Source organism: Diuraphis noxia, unplaced genomic scaffold (genome assembly GCF_037042655.1).
Source record: "Diuraphis noxia isolate RWA-SAM2 unplaced genomic scaffold, SU_Dnox_SAM2 contig0003, whole genome shotgun sequence".
Classification (NCBI taxonomy): Eukaryota; Metazoa; Arthropoda; class Insecta; order Hemiptera; family Aphididae; genus Diuraphis; species Diuraphis noxia.
In genome coordinates, this window is record NW_028301713.1 from 62,694,026 (window position 1) to 62,715,742 (window position 21,717).

At 31.1% G+C, this 21,717-nt stretch overlaps 2 protein-coding genes across 6 annotated transcripts; one reads left to right on the forward strand and one right to left on the reverse strand.

Annotated features, from left to right (window-relative positions):
• The first annotated feature begins 128 nt into the window (after positions 1–128).
• LOC107163596 (zinc finger protein 711-like) lies at positions 129–4,918 on the forward strand. 5 transcript variants are annotated; one of them, XM_089224270.1, is made up of 7 exons: positions 129–623; positions 2,507–2,673; positions 2,745–2,836; positions 2,943–3,115; positions 3,245–3,411; positions 4,358–4,618; positions 4,698–4,918. In XM_089224270.1, the coding sequence occupies exons 1-7, from the start codon at positions 552–554 to the stop codon at positions 4,714–4,716; spliced, it is 951 nt and encodes a 316-aa protein (XP_089080396.1). In that variant the 5' UTR covers positions 129–551; the 3' UTR covers positions 4,717–4,918. The 5 variants fall into 5 exon arrangements, with proteins under 5 accessions (XP_089080396.1, XP_015366553.2, XP_015366554.2 ...); XM_015511067.2 differs by having other exon boundaries at positions 131–623; positions 2,910–3,115; XM_015511068.2 differs by lacking the exon at positions 129–623 and adding an exon at positions 1,442–1,570 and having other exon boundaries at positions 2,910–3,115.
• A 2,016-nt stretch (positions 4,919–6,934) lies between these two features.
• Jarid2 (Jumonji, AT rich interactive domain 2) lies at positions 6,935–21,717 on the reverse strand. Its single transcript, XM_089224987.1, has 21 exons — positions 21,422–21,717; positions 21,071–21,366; positions 20,478–20,628; positions 19,960–20,120; positions 19,820–19,902; positions 19,582–19,732; positions 19,398–19,521; positions 19,168–19,319; positions 18,695–19,109; positions 18,437–18,591; positions 15,261–17,704; positions 13,927–14,165; positions 13,479–13,778; positions 13,197–13,407; positions 12,520–12,871; positions 12,338–12,447; positions 11,292–12,053; positions 11,023–11,121; positions 10,028–10,201; positions 8,826–8,936; positions 6,935–7,561 (listed from the first exon to the last, which is right to left on the reverse strand). The coding sequence occupies exons 3-21, from the start codon at positions 20,555–20,557 to the stop codon at positions 7,484–7,486; spliced, it is 6,201 nt and encodes a 2,066-aa protein (XP_089081113.1). The 5' UTR covers positions 20,558–20,628; positions 21,071–21,366; positions 21,422–21,717; the 3' UTR covers positions 6,935–7,483.

Below are 21,717 nucleotides of genomic sequence, written 5' to 3' on the forward strand. Positions count from 1 at the left end.
ATAATTGCATTAAAAATATTAATGATAATATATCTGTTTACTGATAACACTTGCATTACTGCAGCTTATCAATTTTATGTTGTAAATGTGATAACAAGCCAATGGATGCTGGAAAGCCTGGACATGTATCATCAAATATACATACATAAATATAAAATACGAATTTTATATCTAAAATATAAATATATAATACTATAATATTATTATCATAGATATCTAGGTATATATATATTATGTGATCTTCATCACCCTCTCTCTCAATTATACAAAATTAACAATCGCTTAAATTTTTTATGAAAGTTTTTTTTTCATTTTATCTAGTTTTCTATCTGGCATAATAACCACTGTTCAACGTTCAACTGGTTAGATTGAGCATGTCCTGTCGAATATAGATGTACGGTCTCGCATACACATAGTATTTTCATTTTTAATTTTTTTTTAATAAATTCGTGAAGACAATATTTCACACCATACCTACACCACTCAAATTTTGATCTCATTGTTATTGAGTAGTTCTAGTGTAGGTAGCGAATAAAAATATATTACAATTGATGACTACACAAATGGCTAAGTGCAGTGATAATACTTATGATTCACAAGTGTTAGAAGATTCAGTGTTACAAGTAAATATCAATCTTTTGTTATTCCATTTTTCCTTATTTTTAGATCCTGTGAATTTTGTGTTTCATCTGGATATTTTTAAACGTAACAAAAAAAAAAAAAAAAAATTAAGCATAAATTATTATTTACAATTTAATTATAATATTAATATAATTGTCAAGCTGTAATATTCAATATTAAAAGTAGTATAAGTTAATAAATCAAAAAAATAAATTATAATATTACAAACAAGTTATATACACATTTGTTCAATTGATGTACTTAATTATCATTTAAGCCCCATTGTTGTCATACAATTTTTTTTATTTTTTAGTTTGTTAATTTGTGACCCATTTAACTTTAGTTCCTATAAATAAGCATTTTTATTACTTCAATCCAGTTTTAGTCCTACCTAATGATTTAATTTTTATTATTATTATTCAAACTAACAGAAAAAATGATTACCATCTTACTACATTGTTGTAATATAATATTATCTTATCTAACGTTATCGTGATACGTAGCTACTGGCTAGGCATCAGTGTGTCAGCCTGTATTGTTTTCAGTCTTCCGTCAACTAGTGTTCGGACAGTATGTGTGTGCGATAGTGTGTGTGCCACTTACTGTATCAATATTCAATCCCTTAAGTGTTTTAAATTGTAATTGTAAATTTTAATTTGATGTAAAATATATTAAAACCAATGTGCCATAAAATCACGATATTCTTTTATTAAGTATCTACTAACCCCATCTTGGTTTTCTTCCTGCAACATTTTTTTATGGTGTAAATGTTAAATAGTACCCATTACTTATTTCATTAATTGATGTATATATTTTACAGTAGATAATACAATTCTTTTTTTGTTAATTATAAATTAATTTCACAATATGCAAGTTAAATTTTTACTATCACCCGGGTTCAATTGGTGCGGAATGAAGAATCCATCCGTTGATGGAACTTTATGTAATGGTATATTCATTTTCATTCAAATTATATGTTAAACTAATTCCAATTAGGTCATCTGGAATGGTAAGAATAGATAGTTTGAGGACAAGTAGATTGCAATGGTTTTAGTAGTAGAGATGTTTATTGATAGTCATAATTATGGAGAGTGGTTATCCAAAGCAAGACGTTCAGTGTGTAGGTGGGTTGACTATGTCATCTACGATCTAAATTTAAGTATTTTGATCCCCTAGTCTTTACACTACATTGATGGAAGAAATGCCTTAGTATCATGTTTGAGGCCATTAAAGGATCAGAATAATGAGCAAGAATAGATTATTTTTCAATAAAGCCTCTTGTTGTATAATATAGAAAGTGATTGAATAATCAGAGTAAATATTATGTTGGAGAACAATGAGGCTGGAACAGCATTTTGAGAAATACTAACTTAAATCAGATAATTCTAAACTTCAGCTTAGTATCTTTCTTCTATAGGTAAGATTTGAATATGATCTAGTACTAAGTGGGAGGGATAGATATTAATTTTAAAAATAAGGGTTTGATACCAAACTTTTACCAATGCTTGTGCTGCACCTCAAAACACACCAGTATATTAAACTTTTATTTTTTTTGTGTGTGAAGGAGATTTAAAGATGATAAATTTTGTATATAGTGATAACTAGTAATGTGGAATGGTCAGTTCTGAATTCATATTAAAGAATCCTATTATAAAATAAAATGACAATATATATAGAAATAGACACAATCAAAATTTATCACCTACATTTTAACAATTATTATTAGGCCTCCACTTAACTACTTTGCAAGTATATGACATTATTTAAATAACCTATCTGATGCTGACAATGAGTACATTGTGTCCCTTAATCCACAAATACATATTATTGAACACTCGAAACTTTGTATACCTTATATAATAATTTTGGCTATTTAAAATTTTAGTGTAGACAGACTTTTGAAAATATCTTATGTGTTCAGACTACAGCCTTATTGAAAAAATCAACACTTGAAAAAATTTATATAGTACTGCAGGAATGTATGTGTAAAATCAATGACAGTGATTCTACCATTCAAGAAGTGATACAGTCTAAGAACAACTTAACTAAAATGTATGCAAGTATATTTATTATGATCTATCATGTATTTTGTTTGCCCTTGTTAATTTTTATGTATTTTTTAGAAACTTTAATGAAGAAGAATTTGGTAAAAGAAAAACAAATTGCAAGGCGTTTGATAATTTTAAAGCATTATGCAGTGAAAATAAATCACTTTGTAAGACAATGCACCAGATTATACTTTATTTAAACTTATTTTACAATCTTGTATTGTATTTAATTTTACATAGCTGTAAAAAGACAAAATATTTACAAATGTGCAGACTGCAAGTACCAAACTCCTAGAAAATCTGATTTGAAAAAACATCTAAAACGTCACATGGGAGTGTGCGACTATTTCTGTAGTTATTGTGAGCGAAAATTTTTTGATAAATACAATCTAGAGCGACATGTGAATGCTAGTCACACAAAAAAACAACAATATTCATGTACATTGGTAATTTATAAGCCATTTATACCTTTATTTTTCATATTTAAAAGTATTACTTTTGATAAATAAACTTATTAGCTAAAATATTAATCATATATTACTAATAATTTATGTGTCTGTTTGTTTGTATTATAGTGCACATATACAACGTTTTTGTATGATTCATTGAAACGTCATAGAAAATTGAAACACTGTGATCACTTAGAAGCAAAATTTGTCTGCTCCGTTTGTTACCATGTGAGTGCTTCAAAACATGATATGAATGTACATTCGTATACTCACGACAAAGCTAAATCTTATATGTGAGTATTTCAATGTCCAACTTAACTATAACACCAATTTGTTATGTTATATTCTTATAAGACGTAAAAAATGGTAGACACCTTTGTTGGTATAGTCCTCTTATGTTGTTTTATGAGATAGGTAACACTAATTACAATAAATGACTCAAATATTTATTTTTACATTTGTCTAATCTTAACAATTGTTTATTAGTTTATTACATTTATCACGAAGTTTCATTTTATGAAATAATGTATTTAAAAATCTTTTTATTTACTCAATGATTGAATCATAGGCATGCGCATGGTGTATAATAATAATAATATTTTTTTATTATGGAAATAAATTCCAATTACAGTTTTTACTTTATTTACTATTTATATTTTATATTTTCCTATAAATGACGATGATTATGTCTTTAACCTTACAATGTCTAAATACTGAAAAGTCTTATGCTTATTATGATAGTTGAATAGTTGATCCTAAAATTAATTTAATCTATTCTGGGCTAATGTGTGATCGCCAGCGTGACTCACCAGTGAACACTAATAAAAATATCTTTACCAAGCTTTTGTAATCAAATTGCAGTGATAACCCAAAAGTGTCTGGATGAATTAATGTTGATATTCATAGAACATCTAAATTCTATTGAAATTGACACAGAAGATGTGATTGAAGAGTTTAAAGTCCTTATACCAGGAGAGAGAAGGCTTGAATTATAACAATTATGTATAATGTAAATTTGCATTTCAATGAACATGTTTATAAAAAAATGCTTCTCAACTAATAAAAAAAAAATTTAAAACCTAATTTTATTCTAATAAAAATGCATATTAATTTTAGGATTATTTATATTTTGTATCTATTGTAGAGGGTCATATTTTATCAGCCACATACTCTGTGAATAAAGTCTACGCATGCCTATGGATTGAATTGACTTCTGATGAATAATATTTTTTTTTGAAGGTGTGAAGAATGTGGTTCAATGTTTGCTATCAAGAGCCGTTTGATTACACACCAAAATACTGTACACAATGAACCTGTACACCCATGTCAAATTTGTGACAAATCATTTAAAACACTGACACTGCTCAAGAGACATACTATCATACACTCACGTTGCAAACCATATTGTTGTCCATTCTGTAACCATTCATCAAATAGCCAGAGCAATTTGACTAAACATGTGCGCAAAATTCACTCCCAGGATGATTTCTCTTACCATAAGTCAGTATTTCCTGCTACAACCAGCAGGTATCTTACAAAAGATGCTGTATTTGTAAAAATAAATGTATTTTTTTTTCAGATTTATTAATGGAAAATAATTCTAAAATATGATTATAGAGCACATCTGGTCGTTACCTTGATCTGATAGACCTGAGTTTACCGATTCATAACATCAAAATTGATAATTTTATATGTATTTGTTAATGTTTTTATAACACATTGTTATTTTTTTTACTTTCATTATTCTTATTGTATTATTTTTATTGCGACTTAAAATAAATATATAATATATAATTTTTATATTCCAACCTTCATTAAGTAATTATAAATTATATTATATAAAGTAGTATAACCTTTTTTTTTTTCCTTCCTGTTCAAAAACCAAAACGAATGTAGTATAACCTAATCTTAGTTATAAGTAATTACTAGTTTAGCATTTGAACTCTTTTAAGATGGATATTTGATTTTATCTTTTAAAACAACATTAGGCAACTCTCGATCAAAAAACTAAACCATTAAGCCCATTAACATATCTCAGAACTGTGTTGTCTTCATATTACTATTATTTATTTATTTGTACTGTCGTCAATTGTAGTAAAGATAAATAATAACTTCATTACAACGCAAAATTACAGTGTTCTGCAGATGGTATAAAAAGAGAGTTGTTGGAGTTCTGGTTAAAATCATAATCTTACATATGGATATTTAAAGATAAACCTAGTTTATCAACAGTTCATTGGAATTGATTTGCATAAAGGGTTTGATATCATCAGCAAAATATAAAAAAATAACAGTGAAGAATATGCGCCGCTTGTGTTGTTGGTAAAAATATTGAAAATTTAAAGTGACAAGTGCCCCCCATAAGACATTCCAGAAAATGCTAATTAATATTTGATTTAAAATTAAATATCGAGATCCATTGATTTCTATCAACTTAATAGGGTTTAAACGGATGGGATAGGGGATGAGGTAGCCGAGCGGTCTAATGCGTCGGCTGTGGCTCAGCCGGACCGGGTTCAATCCTCGACCATCGGGCGACATTTTTCTCCGGACAAGTCACAGTGTCCGGAGAACAACTGCCGCCATCCCCCACTCCGGGGAATGGCAGAAACCAACGGGTGCCCCAATAGAAATTCTTCCAAATAGGCGTCCGAACTAGGCCTTCATGCCTACTCACGGACATAGCGCCATACGAAAAAAAAAAACCAGGATAAAAGGCGCTCCCCAAAGCCAGACACTATGAATATGAACAATCAACAATAAATCCCAAGGTCATCAATTATTAATAAATGTATATCATCAGATTAAGGAGCAAAATTGGGCAGAATGTCATATCTTTTAGCGTACCTATGAAAAGTGCAGAATGTTGCTAGTGCAGCGGTTTTCAAATTTTTTTTTGCGTGCCACTCAAGTATATTATCAACCAATCACATACCACTAATAATTAAAAATAGACCCATGCAAACTTTACATAATTAAATAAATTTATTTTAAATAAAAAGGCAGTAAAATACTTGCCTGGCGAAGTTATTAATTTATTAATACAAATTTGAAATATATTATTGTTTTTAAACTTATGCCTTCCACGTACCAGTAATAGTATGTGTAGGTACCACAATTTGAGAAATGCTGCACTAGAGAATTATATAAATACAGCAAGACGCTTATTCTTAATTCAAAAACACAACTAAGAAAATAGACCTTGGTTATTGAAAACAACTTACGGATATTAACGAGGAGCAATTGACACAATGACACATACTGTACAATAGAGCTGTTACATACTTTCCCTTTTTGATTTTTTAAATTAATGAAAACCACACATTTTGTGTTAGGGCAAGTAGTGGTTTTATACATTATTGTTAACTTATGACAATCTAATTAAAAAAATAATTCAAACTGCAATACTATTAACCTAATACCGACCTAACATTTGTAATTACTAATTAGGACTCTTATAAAGTTTATTTTTCTTTTAATATTGCATCAAAGAAACAAATAATTAATGTTATCACAGAATAATATATCATTTTGTTTACAATATACATAATTAATCCAAAACTGTCTTGACTATAATCATACAATTTTTACAGGTGAGTTACTAGTTTACTGCCCATGACCCCAATATTCGAATTTTATAATTTTATTTTTAACCATTAATAAGATAATAAATTGTACCAATTCCCATGATTTGTACCTTAATATTTACTTTGGTAAAAATCAATTTTTCCACTGGCATGTCAAAATGCGTCACTTTAGGTACACCATCACAAATACTCAACTATTCTACTAAGGACGATAAGACAAAAAATACTATTTTCAATAATACTAATCGCATTTATTATAATTTTGTTTTTTACTAGACTCTTAGACATCAATAAATTTTAAGAGTAACCAGTCAACATTCGTTTTGCAACACAATGAATTGTACACAAATAAAACTATTCGAGCACGCAACACATAAGTTTGATAAAATACTATTATTAAAACTATTAAGTACAAAAATTTGCTAAACAGATTATTAACAAATTTCTGAGACCACATGAACACAATTTTGTACAAATGTAAAAAATTAAAATAATATTGTAATAATAAATAATAATAAAAAAAAAATTAAATCACAAAATGTTGGAACATATGAGAAAATAAAAAAATAAAAATTAAGTCTTGAAATTTACTCTATTGGAAGAGTATAATAATATAATATGATCGAACACACTCAACGGCAACATAACTTGGTATAATTTCATTAAAAAGACCTATGAGATTTAGTTTTATACAATTAATGTTTGTAGTTAAAAAAATTAAATCTTTGTTATTTAAATATACATAAGTATATGTTTATATTTAATCCAGGAATTATCATCAACTTTTGGTAGATGTCTTTTTTCTTTTTGAATCAATTCTTTCACGAAGTTTTACTAATATCATATCCAAATCAGTCTGAAATACATAAAAAAAAAAAATCAAAATGATAATTGAGTATTGCAATTGTAGATAAGACATATCTATGATTGCAATGTACTTAACTATTTTAGTTAAAAGGGAATTTTTTATATTATATGAATTTTTATTATGTTATGGTTGTGACAAAGTTTTAAGTTGTGAACTAAGCCTAACAGGGGTAGATATAGGGATCAGTTCACTGTATGTTACGTTAGATCTATGTTTTGTTATCTTAAACAATTAAAAATTTAATTATATTCAAAAAATAAACTATAACATGAAAATAATTTAATCTCAAATTTCATTTAAAAGGTTGCACATTCGCATTTGTTGCTTCTGTCTCATTAAAATACATAACAAATTAAACACAAGTTTGTATTTAGCAGTTCAAATTTAGTGCAATAAGTTATTACTAATAACCTTTAATAATGTAGTAAATTGACTTTTTTTCTAACTTAAAAGTAAAAACAATATTCTTATGTCCACATGTTTCACATAGATATTTAACAATATTATATTTTAGATGTGAATTTTGAGACATTTTTAATTTTAATATTTTATAAACTCATAACTTTATAGAAAAGTAAAATATCACAAAAAATAAATAATTAAGTTTTAAACTTTAATAATAAATAAATTCACTCAATTATTAAAAGTTACTACATTCAATTGGAACTATTGAACCCAAATTAGCAATGACATGCGTTTTTTAAGATGAAGACAAAACATCCAGGTCCTCTTAAAAAGACACCACACCTGCATATAATGTCTGTCATACAATTTGGAAAATTTGACTTTTATAATGATCCATTTGAGTCATGATTTATTATAAATTAAAATAAACTGACCCATGATAAAATTTAAAATTAAGATTATTCTCAAGGTCACCTCCGGGACTTTTATTAATATTTTTATTAAGAAACAAGTTATGATCATTTTTCAACTGTACATTTTCAAATGATAATTTCTTATGTAAAAATAATAATATCAATTGAATACTCCTAGGTACCATACATAATAATCTCAGCATTAAATTTAATAATGAGTATCCAATTTTAAAAATAAAAGAGTAAAATGGATTATCGTAAAATAAAATATACATATTTTGTACATTTATAAGACGGAGAAAACATGTGTGTCCTCTTAAAGATTCTACTCTAGTAACATAAAAAAAGCTGCATATTTTGAAAGGCGCAATTTAAGGACTTATATAGCCATTGTCATTATTCATAGAATATAGGTTTGTCTCTTTGTTCCTCACCTCGTCATAAGTGTACAAAAACTTGCAATACTTTAGTTGATTATGTTTTTTCGATAAAATCTCAATGCCATGTCTCAGACAATAGTCACAGTCTTCATGCGAGTTGTTCACCTGTGCAAAAATAAAAAAAAGCCTGTTATTCATATCTAAATTCGAACAAGTTCTGTTTCGAGCCTTTGAAATGTGGAGTGGAAATCAAACTTTGCCATTTTCTGATATCCCTTTTGTCATAGTTTAATTTTAACCCACACTTAGTTTTAAGTTTTTATCATGTTTAGAAATAGTACGGGGAAAGAAGAATTTCTCAAACATTTTGAGCTATGTACTGGTTTATCTAAGACTTTTTCGACAACTTTGAAGTACAGTAGTCATTTGATAATAAGAAAATAAATTCTATACATCAATCTTAAAGCTTAGTTCTTGAGAAAACCTATATAATTAGAAGAAAATACATGTATTCTAGACCCCTCAATAGTTTGAAATGTTTGTCGGTGGGACACACTCCCAAATTCAAATTTTTTTTCCAGAATCTCAATAATTCGAATTTCCTCAATGGGATTGAAAATCGTGTACAATCTATTTGACTTGCTTGTAATGAAACTAATAACAATGGCGATTAAAATACATTATCATACTTTACCTACCTAATCTAGACTTTAATCGTACCATTTTATCAAAATAAACCTCTGCAATGGGTAAACAGTTGTTGAAATTGAATAAAATGTAGTCAGTTGTAATATGGGTTTTGTTAAAGTATTAGTGTTTGTTGTTCGCCGACAAAAAAGTGATTACAGCAGTTGGAAAATAACATACAATTTTTCACTTCTCTTTAATTCGAATTCATTTTTTTTACCCTGATTATTCAAATACTCGGTTAATCGAAAACCTCAATAAATCAAACTTTTAGCTCAGTCCCCGCATTTCAAATTATCGAGTGACTACTGTATTATGTAAAGAGGACCTAAACATTTTTGTTCTATTAGTGTATTTAGTATGATTTATATGGATAGAAACTTCTTTTTAAATGGGTAGTGGCACTATTGAATTTATATTAGACAAAGATAAAAGTTCTGCCTATTATCACCATGAACATGAGATTTATAATTTATAAAAAAAAATGTTCACAATTTAACAAAGTACAACTGGTCTTACATTCTAGAATAACAAATTGTATATAATATAATAATAATATAGCAGTTTACCATTGATATGTAAAGAATTGAATGGCACACTTCACACTCATAGTCATCATTATGCTCGTTTGATTTGGATGTTGTGGGCCGAATACGTTCAGACGCCTTTAGGCCTAAATCCTCTACCAGCTGACTTCGAAGCGCCACTTCACAATCTCTCATGTTGCTCAATATATTAAGAAGCTGTTAGACACAAAAACAAGAAAAGTTAAAACAAAAAACTATAACTATTATAAATGATGTGGTTGGATTTACAACGAATAATTATAAGAAAAAAATTATTTGTATTACTTAAACTTTTTTTTTCAAGTGTAACTTTTTAAGTTCTTTAAGTTTGGTCATCCTGTACTCACAGTACAAGAGAAAGTTCTTTAGTGAGCACTTCCATTGCTCTCTAACCTAACCTAACAATTATACATAAGAGGATGTGATACCCACATGTGTTGTCTCTGTCTTATAAGTGCGTAACATACTAAATTTTACACTTGGCAGATCAAGTTTAGGTGCATTTTAAAATATTTATAACTTGGTTCAAAATTAAAATATAGTAAAAAGCCAATGAGGTCGTCTAAGTAATATTCTTACCTTTATATTGTATAAGAGGTTAAAATTCACTCTAAGAGATAAATGTGATCTGCAGAGCGTAAAATTTGCTATGTTACTTGTAAGATGAAGACAACATATTATGCAGGTATCACATTCTCGCAACTAAATTGTTAGAAGGACCTGATTGATAGACCTACTTTTAAGCTCCCTTTTTTTCACCATCACATATAAATATTAATGTTTTTAATTTTAACTTTATTAAAACATTGTATATAATATCATTAATTTATTTGGTCAATTTACAACTTAATAATGTATAACATTTCTTTAAAATTTAGTAAAATTGAGGTAAAGCAGTCCTAAACCTTATACTTGCAAAGCAACCGTTTTATACATTAAAAAAAAAATTTTATAGGAATAACTTGAATAACACTATCATTCTAGAAAAGTAAACTTACCTGTTTCAGTAAGTTTTGAGGTGTACGTGAGTCTGTGGACATGTTTATCAGTAGCTTTTCAAATGAAAAAGCTGCAGGTTCACAGTTTTTTTGCAGGTCCTGAAACCATATAATACAAATCAATTAGGTTGCAGCGGTTACAATTTATTTAATTTTATCAGTGATTCTATTTAAGAGCACTTGATTTTGGAATATAATTTTATTGAAAATCACAACAGTGGTAGTGAAAGAAACAAAATGAAAAAAATATATATACGTATATTATATACCTGGAAAATTTTCTCAGCTCCATCGAGCCAACCAGGCTGTGTAAAGTAAACGCTTTCGGATATAACATAACCTGTAGACACATTGCACGTATAAGCACGTGGCATAACAATGAGGAACTGGCCTGGTTTTTGCACTGTCCGGGTGAGTGTGACTCCGTGCTCTAGCAACAGAGTGGGCGGCACCATGCCGCTATCTGCGGCCAGCCACGTGTGGTAGTTCTGACCTTCAGCTACGGCTCGAGGCAATAGGCGCTTCATGGCTGTCTGAAACCGGTCGCTTTGGCAGGATGAAACACCATACCACACCTTGTCGGCACCGGTATGCAGATACTCAATCCACGGCAACCCATGGGGATCTTTGTACCAGCAGCACGCTGAGAACACCATACCCATGTGTATGGTTGGTACAGTCATGCCCATTACTGGACCCAGCGACTTGAGCACAGACACTGGGTTATTAGTGAGCACCTTCAGGTTCCATGGGTGTTTGGTGAATGTGGCCGTTTTGGTTGTTGGAAACCCATAGCCTTCAGTTCCTGAATCGATTGAACCAGATAGAACACATATGTGGTTTTTCCTATCCTGCACGTTTTTCCAGTAGAGTGACTCAACGTCTTCAGCTCGGACCACTGCTGCTGCTGCTGTTGACGTTGATGACGAATGTCCGCCGGAAGGTTGTTGTTGCTGCTGCTGATCCTTGAACCACATGGCAATGGTGTTGCGCGCTACCCGGTAATAAGCGCTCAACGCGATACTTCGACCCTTTGCAACACAAATGAACCAAAAAATCAAAGATAAATATGTTTCACATACATCATGTGTATCATTTCCTATTTGAACTATAGTTTATAATAAAGAATAGTGAAGGACCCGTACCAATTTTAGATAAAATAAGAGAGAATAGGTATATCATGTTATGAGGAGGTAATTTAAAGATTCTGAGAGTAGGTATAAAAATCAGTATAGAAGGAAAAAAGGAAAGAAAACAGAAGACACATTAATAGACACATTAAGTATTTATTGCCTAAAGTAAAATGTTACCTTACCTTTGTTATACAATCATTGACGTCTTCATACAGCTCATCATCAGTATCACCTTTCTTGCAGATTTGTTTCCACTCTTTGTCTACTTCAGCGATCAACTTTTGACGTTCATCTAAGAAAATAAAATCAGTGTTAAAGAGAATACAGTTAATCAACCTTTTTTACTGACCAGTCTATGACTTACCATGAGAGAGTGTATCATAAGGTAATAGATATTTGCAGTAAATGTCGTCAAGTTTGGTGACACGATCTTGAGCACTCTTTGGTATCTTCATTAAGTCGGCAACACGACACCACTTGTCCAACTCTATCACCTCTTTTAGCCCACCAAGCTCCTGTACCGTATGGTACAACTTGGGTAAGTCCAATTCCATGCCACCAATGAGCGGCGGGTTGGATAAGACTATTGACTGTGTTTCCAGGTACTTTTTCATGGCAATCATTTCACGGACGTTTGGACCCCAACGGTTCATCATTTTATGCACATACTGGTTGTATGCTGTGAAACGCATGTCGTCGCTGACTTTGCATTCCGGCTGCATTTGAAGAATATAATTAGTATGCAATAATAATCAATACATTTTTTTTTAATTTGAATAATAATTAAAATTATAGCCATACCTATAAGTATAAACCCTAAACTCAAAAGAAAAACATTTGGTTTTGATAAGTTAATTTAATTTTTCTTTAATAGTTTTAATGTCAAACTTTAAATTGAAAATATATTATCACCATCAACTATTGATTATTAGGAAAGTTAAGTGCATAACTTTTACATTTTTGAGTGGAATATGAGTAGACATATGCTATTTTACAATGTTAAATAATTAATAAATATATAATATTATATACTATACACACCTTAAAACTGGGTGGTGGCACGACTCTGCATATACCATACTTTTGAGCAATGGGTTTAATGATTTCAAAATATTCTAAAGGATCCTTGAAGTCTTCTTCGGACGGATAAAACGTCGGCGCGTCTAACATATGAGCATGTTCTTTCGCTAATTTCTTTTTAGAAGCAACTTTCTCACTGGACTTCCTCTTATTGTTAACTTGTTTTTCAGTCCTTAAAAATTAAAAATAGATTAGTACACTTATACACAAAATTAAATCCATGCACCCTGCAATGTCACCTACTTTTTATGTTTTTTGTTAGTGGCGGATGACAATTTTTTAGATTCCTTAGCAGAAGTAATGGCAGTAGTAGTAGAATTAGTAGATGTAGTGATCTGTTGTGACCGTTTCTTATCGTCTTTCGTTTCCAGGATTTGTGGAAGTGGCGGTAATGGTAACATTTGTTTCGAAGTCGAAGGGGTACACTTGGGGGGTTGAATAGTTCGAGTAGTTGGTTGAACGGTGCCAACAGGGGTGGTGCTGTTGGTTATTTTTGTTGTGCACAGTGGTTTTATTTTCCGCTCGGGTTTTGGTGATATTGAACTGTGAAAATAAATTTTAAATTTTAACAAATACAAAGTTATAATAACAATAAAACTTGGAGGAGAGTCATACAAATGATTATGTTGAACTAATCATACTAATACAATAATTTTGTTATGGATGACTTTTATGTGAACATTCTACACACCTGACTGGTATCGTAGATGCCGGGGGTTTGGTTACCAGCTTAGCGCTCATCACTAATTTTTTCTGTGGTCCTTCTGTACCAAGCTTGACAGTTACGCCTTGAATCATTGGCTGTGCCTGAACACCAGCTGGTAACGGAATGTAAAATAATCGCCCTTCCTCGCTATCAACATCTGTTGTTGTTGACGACACGGTGGACTGATGAGATTTTTCTTCCATAGAATCGTTCTCAATACTCACCTACGCCAATAGAACAAAATTTGTAAGTAATTTAGTTTAATACTCTTCTACCTTTATCTTTATTTTAAATTCTGAGTGGAGCGATTATTGTTTGTTTTAAAATGATGAGTTGTTAATTTTGAGATAAGAGAAGTTTTTGAAGGAAAATTGGATCTAGTTGGTAGTTTATGTCAGTCAAAATTGAAAAATCTCAAGACTTTTATAGAATTATAATTAAAATAATCGGAAAATAATGAAACTTCACCTGAAAACTTGATTCTGATGAATCGGTTGTTTTGTTATAGTAATTCAAAAATGACTGTAAAGACTTTAAATGTTCACATTGTACATACAAAAAAAAAAATTTTAATTAGGATCTTTTTGTGCGAATTATAGGGACAAGAAATTATCTACTTTTCAATTTTTCTTTCGATTTATACATAATATATGATAGATTTTTGTGAATGAGTAAGAAGTCTTGAAATTTAATTCAAGGTTCTCAGAAAATTATTCTTATAACAAACAAAAAAAATATTGAACATGCATAATCATAATTTTTATATTTCAAATTCAAAATCTGACGAAATTGAATATCCAATAACATTTTAAACAAAATAGAACATTTTGTTGTAACTTGTAATTAAAAAAAATGGGCACTTGAAAAAACTTTCCACCACTATTCATATTCTAATTTGTATAAGCATTAAATGTTCCAAATTTTTAGATCGAATTTTAAATATATATACCAAAGAACAATTTACACTGTTCCATGCCACCACGTTACGTATAAGTTATAACTATTTATAAGTTAATAAGAACATTAAGAACTAGTATTATTAAATAAATTAATATTAGAATGATTAATAAAAAATACATTCGATTTGTATTTAACAAAACATAGTTGAACCTACTGTATACTAATCAAATTAAAAATAAATAATAAAATATCATTTGAAATACTATGAGTGATAACCTATCCTCGATCAGAAATATTTTTCATCGTACACAATGATTTATCATTGAATTCAGATCTAATACATATATTACGGTGACCTACAGCTTTTATATAACGAAGCAAATTATCTAATTTTTTTATTTGCTTCATATTATACTTACAGCGATTGACGTGTTGGGCGAAACCGTCCTGGACTTTGCAGGCGACTGAGGTTTATTCCGACGAAAAGGGGTGCTGGGTATCGGTAAGTCAGGTTGGAAAGCGTAAACACTAGTCTCGTTATCGGGTGAGAAGGCATCAGAACTGTTTCCACTACACGACTGAGTGGTTGACAGTCGCCGCTGATGGAATATCTTCTTTTCCGGACTCTGATCGTCCGAAGATGACACGTCACCCACAACATCTTTACGTATTTGTTGTTGTTGTTTTTCTAGGCTGATAGATGCTGTTGTAGTCACTGATGCAGCCGACAAGGAACGTTTTTCAAATTTCAAATCGTACTTTGTACTGTTTAATATGGTCGTTTTGGCCAAATAAGATGCGTTGTTGGGCACCGATACCGGCGTAATCTTTTTGCAGTCCGTCATTTCAATGGTTTTTGATTCGCCACAGCAAGTCTTTTGGTATTTATATGAAGGTTCAGATTTTTTTCCAGCGACACCATTCACCAGTGATGATTGAAGGGTGTTGTTCATCGAATAACTATTGGAAACTGTTTCTTTTGCGCTACCATTATCGCCACCGGCATTAATACCATCAGTGTATGTCATTGGTAGCAATGTTTGATTATCGTTTTGTTTCTTTTTAGTCCAAGCAACCAAGTTGTTACCAGCCAAAACAGCAGACGAGACTATTCCATTTTTCGGTAATTTGACATTTTTGAACGCCTGTCTCCAAGACGCAGCCAAATTATTTTTGTCGTTTGCCTCGGACGAGGTGCTGCCACGCGCCAAGTTTACAATTTTGACGCACCGACTATCAGACGTCGGTGGCGTCTGCACCGGAGGTTTCTCGTCTCCGCTGATCGCTGGCGACACATACTTCACGATACTGCTGTCCCCAGGCGCCGGCATCTTGTTCAACAGCTGTCTACTGGACACATACGGTTCGTTAAACCTTGGCAGGGCACTACAAATCTCGGACAACACGGAAAGACCATCATCTTGTTTAAATCTATTGTCCAACTGGAAGTTTCTATCGGAGAAGTACTCGGGCATTGTGATCTTGATCTCTTTTTGCTGCCCCAAGAAAAGGTCTTTCGCTATGGTCTGGAACACCATGTTTTCTACTTTTTCTACTTTGTTCAATGGCACTACCATAGACTCGGTTTTCTCTATCTTATCGACGGCCATACCCACGTTTTCTACTTTTTCAGGGGTCACAATGTGTTCTTCTTTTGGCACTGTGATCACATTCTCCGCCTTGGAAACTTTTTCCATCTCGTGTCTGTTTTTCGCCAGTTCGTTATTCACTGAATAAACTTCGTTAGCTGTCTTTTTTTCCACCACATCGTTTCCGCTCTGTAAACTTTTTTCAATCACGCGGCTTTCCACATTTTTTTCCTTCACGTTGCTTTGTGAATTTTTTTTCACAGATCGGTCGTCGTAGCTTTCCGTCGAGGATGTCAACGTAGCATTATCTACAGATTTCTCAACAGCCCCACTAGCTGTATGTTTGGCATCAAAATTCGCGGCCATGCGTTCTAAAAGCTCTTCTTTTGTTTGACTAGTAATACCGCTAAACATGGATAACGATGAAGACGTCACCGACGACGATGATATGGACCGTTTTTTTTTATTGTTATTGTTATTATTATATAAATCTAAATTGGATTTTTTCTTATTTGAGGCACTTTCTTTTTTAGTCGACTGCTGTTTAGGGGGTGGCACTTTTTTCCCGGCGTTTTTTGAACCAACGCCGGTAGTTTTTGGTTCATTGGTAATTCCTACTATTTCAGTCTTATTTTTTGACAATCTTTCATTTTTTTTATCGACAGCAGTATTTTTATTATTCTTGATTTCTAGCTCTTTATCACGTTTTAATAAAATACTTTTCGACTTAGTTTCAGAAAGACTATTTTTCACTTCAGAATCTTTATTCAAATCTTTTTTCGGTTTCAAGTCAGTCTTATTGATTTTAAGATTTTTTTTAATAGATCCGTCAGTACTTAACTTACATTTTTGAGATTTTGATTCCCCTGCCACGGTTGTAGTTTTGGTTAACGATTTAGGAGGTTCACATTTCGCCACCGGTATAACGGGTTCACATTTCATATCGTCCTCATCTGAATCAGTCATGATATAATCGTCTAACATTGTAGATGAACGCCGAGGTCTCAAATTCCTTTTAAACAATGCTGATTCACTATTTTCGGTAAAGTTAACCGTCTCTATCACTTCTTTTATCTTTTTCTTTTCTAGAGTTTTAACTTCGACCTTTTTTTTCAACTTGTTAACCTTCTTTTTTTCAATTAATTTTGTCGTTTTACTATCAGCCTCTAGTGACAATTGTTTATCATCCTTTTTTTCACATAAATTTCGTTCTATTTGCTGTTTTTCAATTTTGTTTTGCTTGAAAAACACTTTTAATTCACGTTCACGTTGTTCTGAAAAATATTGTTTTCTTATTGTATTCTATATTGATTTTTCACAATTATAATTTATTATATTAGTGTAATACGTATCAACTGAAATACTAAATATAAGAAAAAATTAAATAATTATATCTATAACATCCAAGTAACATATTTACTATTAAAATAATTTTAGCGCAAATAACTAAATAGGTTCATATTGCATAATTAATATATTTATTCGCAAATTAAAGAAAGAAACCTTTAAAATCCATATCCCCTAACTCATGTCATTGAAAATAATTAATAATAAAAAAACTTAATTTCTCATATATAAATACTTATTAAGTAACAACATTTTTGATTAAAAAAAAATAATACCTAACTGAAAATTAAATTATGGGACAATAATTATGTTTATAAATTTAAAATGTATTGTTGTAAAATTATTTTTATATGTATGAGTGAGTATATATATTTAAATTATATATACACAATACACATAGATTGATAAAACATTTAAATAAATGGCATGACATTTCAAACTGTAGCTTTTTTCATTTGGAATTTTAGTCCATGTATTTTCACAGTTGAATTAATAACAAACTAGGAATATCATATTTCTAATTGACTGTTATGCATGTATGTGATCATAGACTAATAACAACTTACAGCAACTATAATATGATTACTTTAAGGAAAGTAAAATTGAAAACTGTAAAATGATGCATACACAAAAACTCAAAACAGTTAAATATAACTTACCATTTATCCGTTTATTGGGAAGCTCAGGAAAACTTTCAACAGATGATGTATCATCTTCTTCGTGCTCATCAGGGCACCGCATGTCTTTTCGTAACATTTCCATGAATAAAGTAGCAGCTTCTTTAGTTCTTCTGGGTGGCCTGGAACGGGTTGAACTAAAAAAATAATAATTTTGAATAAACAAAATTAATTTTTTTATCTTATTAAATATGTGAAGAAGGAAAATCTATTTTAAGATATATATTAATTCAGACATACCTAATTATATCTTTACTCTCACAAGTTGTTTTCATGTTATCCACTGAAGATGTCCTTCTTTTTACATCTGCTGTTAATTTTGTTTCAATTAAACTGTTTGTTTTGTTATTCTTAGATACAGTCTTCAAATTCTTATCAAACTTCTTATCAGGAACAACATAATTATCTTGGTCACTGCTTTTATGTTTACTCGCTAAACTTCTAGTTTTTCTGCTATTTTTATTTGCCACTTTACATTTAACAATACTAGTCTTTTGTTTCATGTTACCCAGACTATTACTTCTATGATCTAAATTTTTTGATGCAGTCTTTTTTCTCGATGGTCTTTCTTCTTCGACATCCTTTGAATCATCAGATGATGTTTTCGAAGAAGATTTATTACTACAACTCCCTTTACACCATTTCCCTTTGTCATCTGAAACACATGTTGAACTAAGTTATATAAACAACAGAATATTAATCAAATTTATTACCTCGAAGTTGATTTATTGCAGGACAAAATATACTTGGTAATGAATTTGATCGGGTTATACGGCCTTTCAGCTTTTGTATTTGCTTACCATCTAATGACACTTGTTTTCCATTTTTATCATTTTTTTTTACAATATTTTCTTTTACTGAAGGTCTTTGCAAATATAATAAAATAATAGGTTAAATACATATACAATTATTTATCAATATTCAGTGGTAATAATTTTCTTACTTAATAACTTTTGACAATGGTTTTTTTATTTTTGGAACATGACGAAGGGCTAATTGACGTAACGTGAGAGCTTCTTGTCGAACAGTATACCTTGAACTGGACCTTACCAACTTTCGACCCATAACTAAGTAATAAAATTAAGTATTAAAAAATATTAAAGATCATAGATTTATGTTCACTTTACCTTTATGTCCTAGTTTAGATAGTGGGAATTTGGTCTGCGGTAACTGACTACCTTTCTTTCGTTCAATCGATTCATTATTTACACTATTTACATTATAATATGGGTTATTTGTATTAGTTACTGGCAGTATAGGAGTGCTTTTTCTTCTTTTCTATAAATGCAAAACAAAACAAAATTCAGTACTTAGTTAAACGATAAAAATAATCATCTTAGATGACTCAGTAAAAAATGCAAATACTTTTCCAGCAGCAATCTCTTGTGCCGATAGAGAGCGTTGAGGTTTATTGAAGAAATCTAGTCGTGGTGGTAATAAACTTGTACCTAGACAGCAAAATAACAAATAATATGATATTTATATTTGAAATACAAATTAATTACCTCTAAAACAAAGGAAGGTAAGAAAGTCTTCAGTATTTGGCCGTTTAATTGGAGGTTTAGTCACATTATTAGGCACCACTGAAGTTTGAATAGGTTTCTGTGCAGTGCTGGTGGGTATCACAGCATTTTGGGCAAATTTACGCTGAGCTTGTACCTTGATTCTACAACAATTCAATAATTTATACATAGGTCTTTAGGTCTGCATTAATTAAAATGAATAATTTGATTGATATAGGTAGAAATGAAAACAAATGTGGCTTGCACTAGTGTTACAGTTACCTATAACATCATAAGTATTATATCAAAATTCATTTCACACACATCTAGATTTTGAATTAAAATAAAATTATTATTTTAGAAATATATCTAAAGTTTTTTATGCAAGATATATAATAATATTGTATAGGGTTAAAAAATATATTTTTAGATGGCATTACAATTAAAAACAATTGATTAATAACAGTAAAGGTGTTAGTTACGAAGAATTTTTAATTTTACATTATAGTGTAGGTACATACTTTTTGGTACTCGACTCAAGAATAGCTTCTTCATTATTCAGCAGTTTGCGTTTCTTTGCATCTGACCCATTAGAAGACATGGTACTGTGGTGAGATTAATACCTAGTCGTCCAGCATAGCCACTTGACTAAACAAGCATGGAGGCAGGATGCTAAATTGGCAAATAAATAATAATGCAGTTAAATTATAAATTTACATTTTACTTCTGCCAAAATTCAAAAGACATGTCAATGGATGGACCCATTTACACAATGTGCAAAAAAAAATCACTCAAAATCACTCGACCGGAGAACTGCTCTATTAAGACCGAGCACTAGTTCTGCTACAGTCGAATTTTCGAGTAAGCATGGGAGGTGTGTGAGCGGATGGTTTATTTAGAGATAATATGTCGACAAGAATCCCAAGACCTACACAGACCATCGTCCGTTCCACGTGCGGTACGCCACGATCTCGAGCACTGCGCAGAGGGCACTCTACCACACGTCGAGAGACGATGGTACATCGGGCACACGATAGTAATAGTTTTGTGATAATTGAATTTCAGCGATAAAGTTGCCGATAAGTGTTTATGGTATAATATATAAATATTATACCTTTGGCCCTGGGGTTAGTGTAATTCGGACAAACGTGAGGCGACGTCGTCGGTGGCAGCAACAACGACGACGACGGTCCGGGAGACGTCTGATGTGACCACCGCCGTGCTGCTTCTGTTGCTGGTACCGCTGTTGTAATTATTGGAATGGTAGTGGTAAACGCGCATTGTGTTTCGTGTCCCCCGTACACGAATTTTTTGTGTTTATTTACTCTCAATTATTCTTCGTCTTCTCCTTATCCCAACCGCCGTGGTCCGCGTCCAATGTAATCGAAATATTATATCACCTCTGCCGGTCTATAAATATTACATTTAAATACGTACACCTTAAAATTATCATAAAGATCCATACCACGAGCGTATTTTTCGAATAAACGTATAATGATTCATTTATCTGTCGTGATATTATGTGTGTTGTACGGATTAATGATAATTTTTTACTAATAGTCGACTTTCGTACTGCACGGCGAGGACTACGGACTACTATGGGTGACGGCGTGTGAATGTTCAATGTTATTTTTTTTTTACCCCAAATTTCATTCAACCACACACACAAGACAGCGACTACAGACGAGTGACGACGACGACGACTACGCTGGTGCTCCTCCTCGATGACAACTCCGCAACACAAACACGACTCTCGCACGC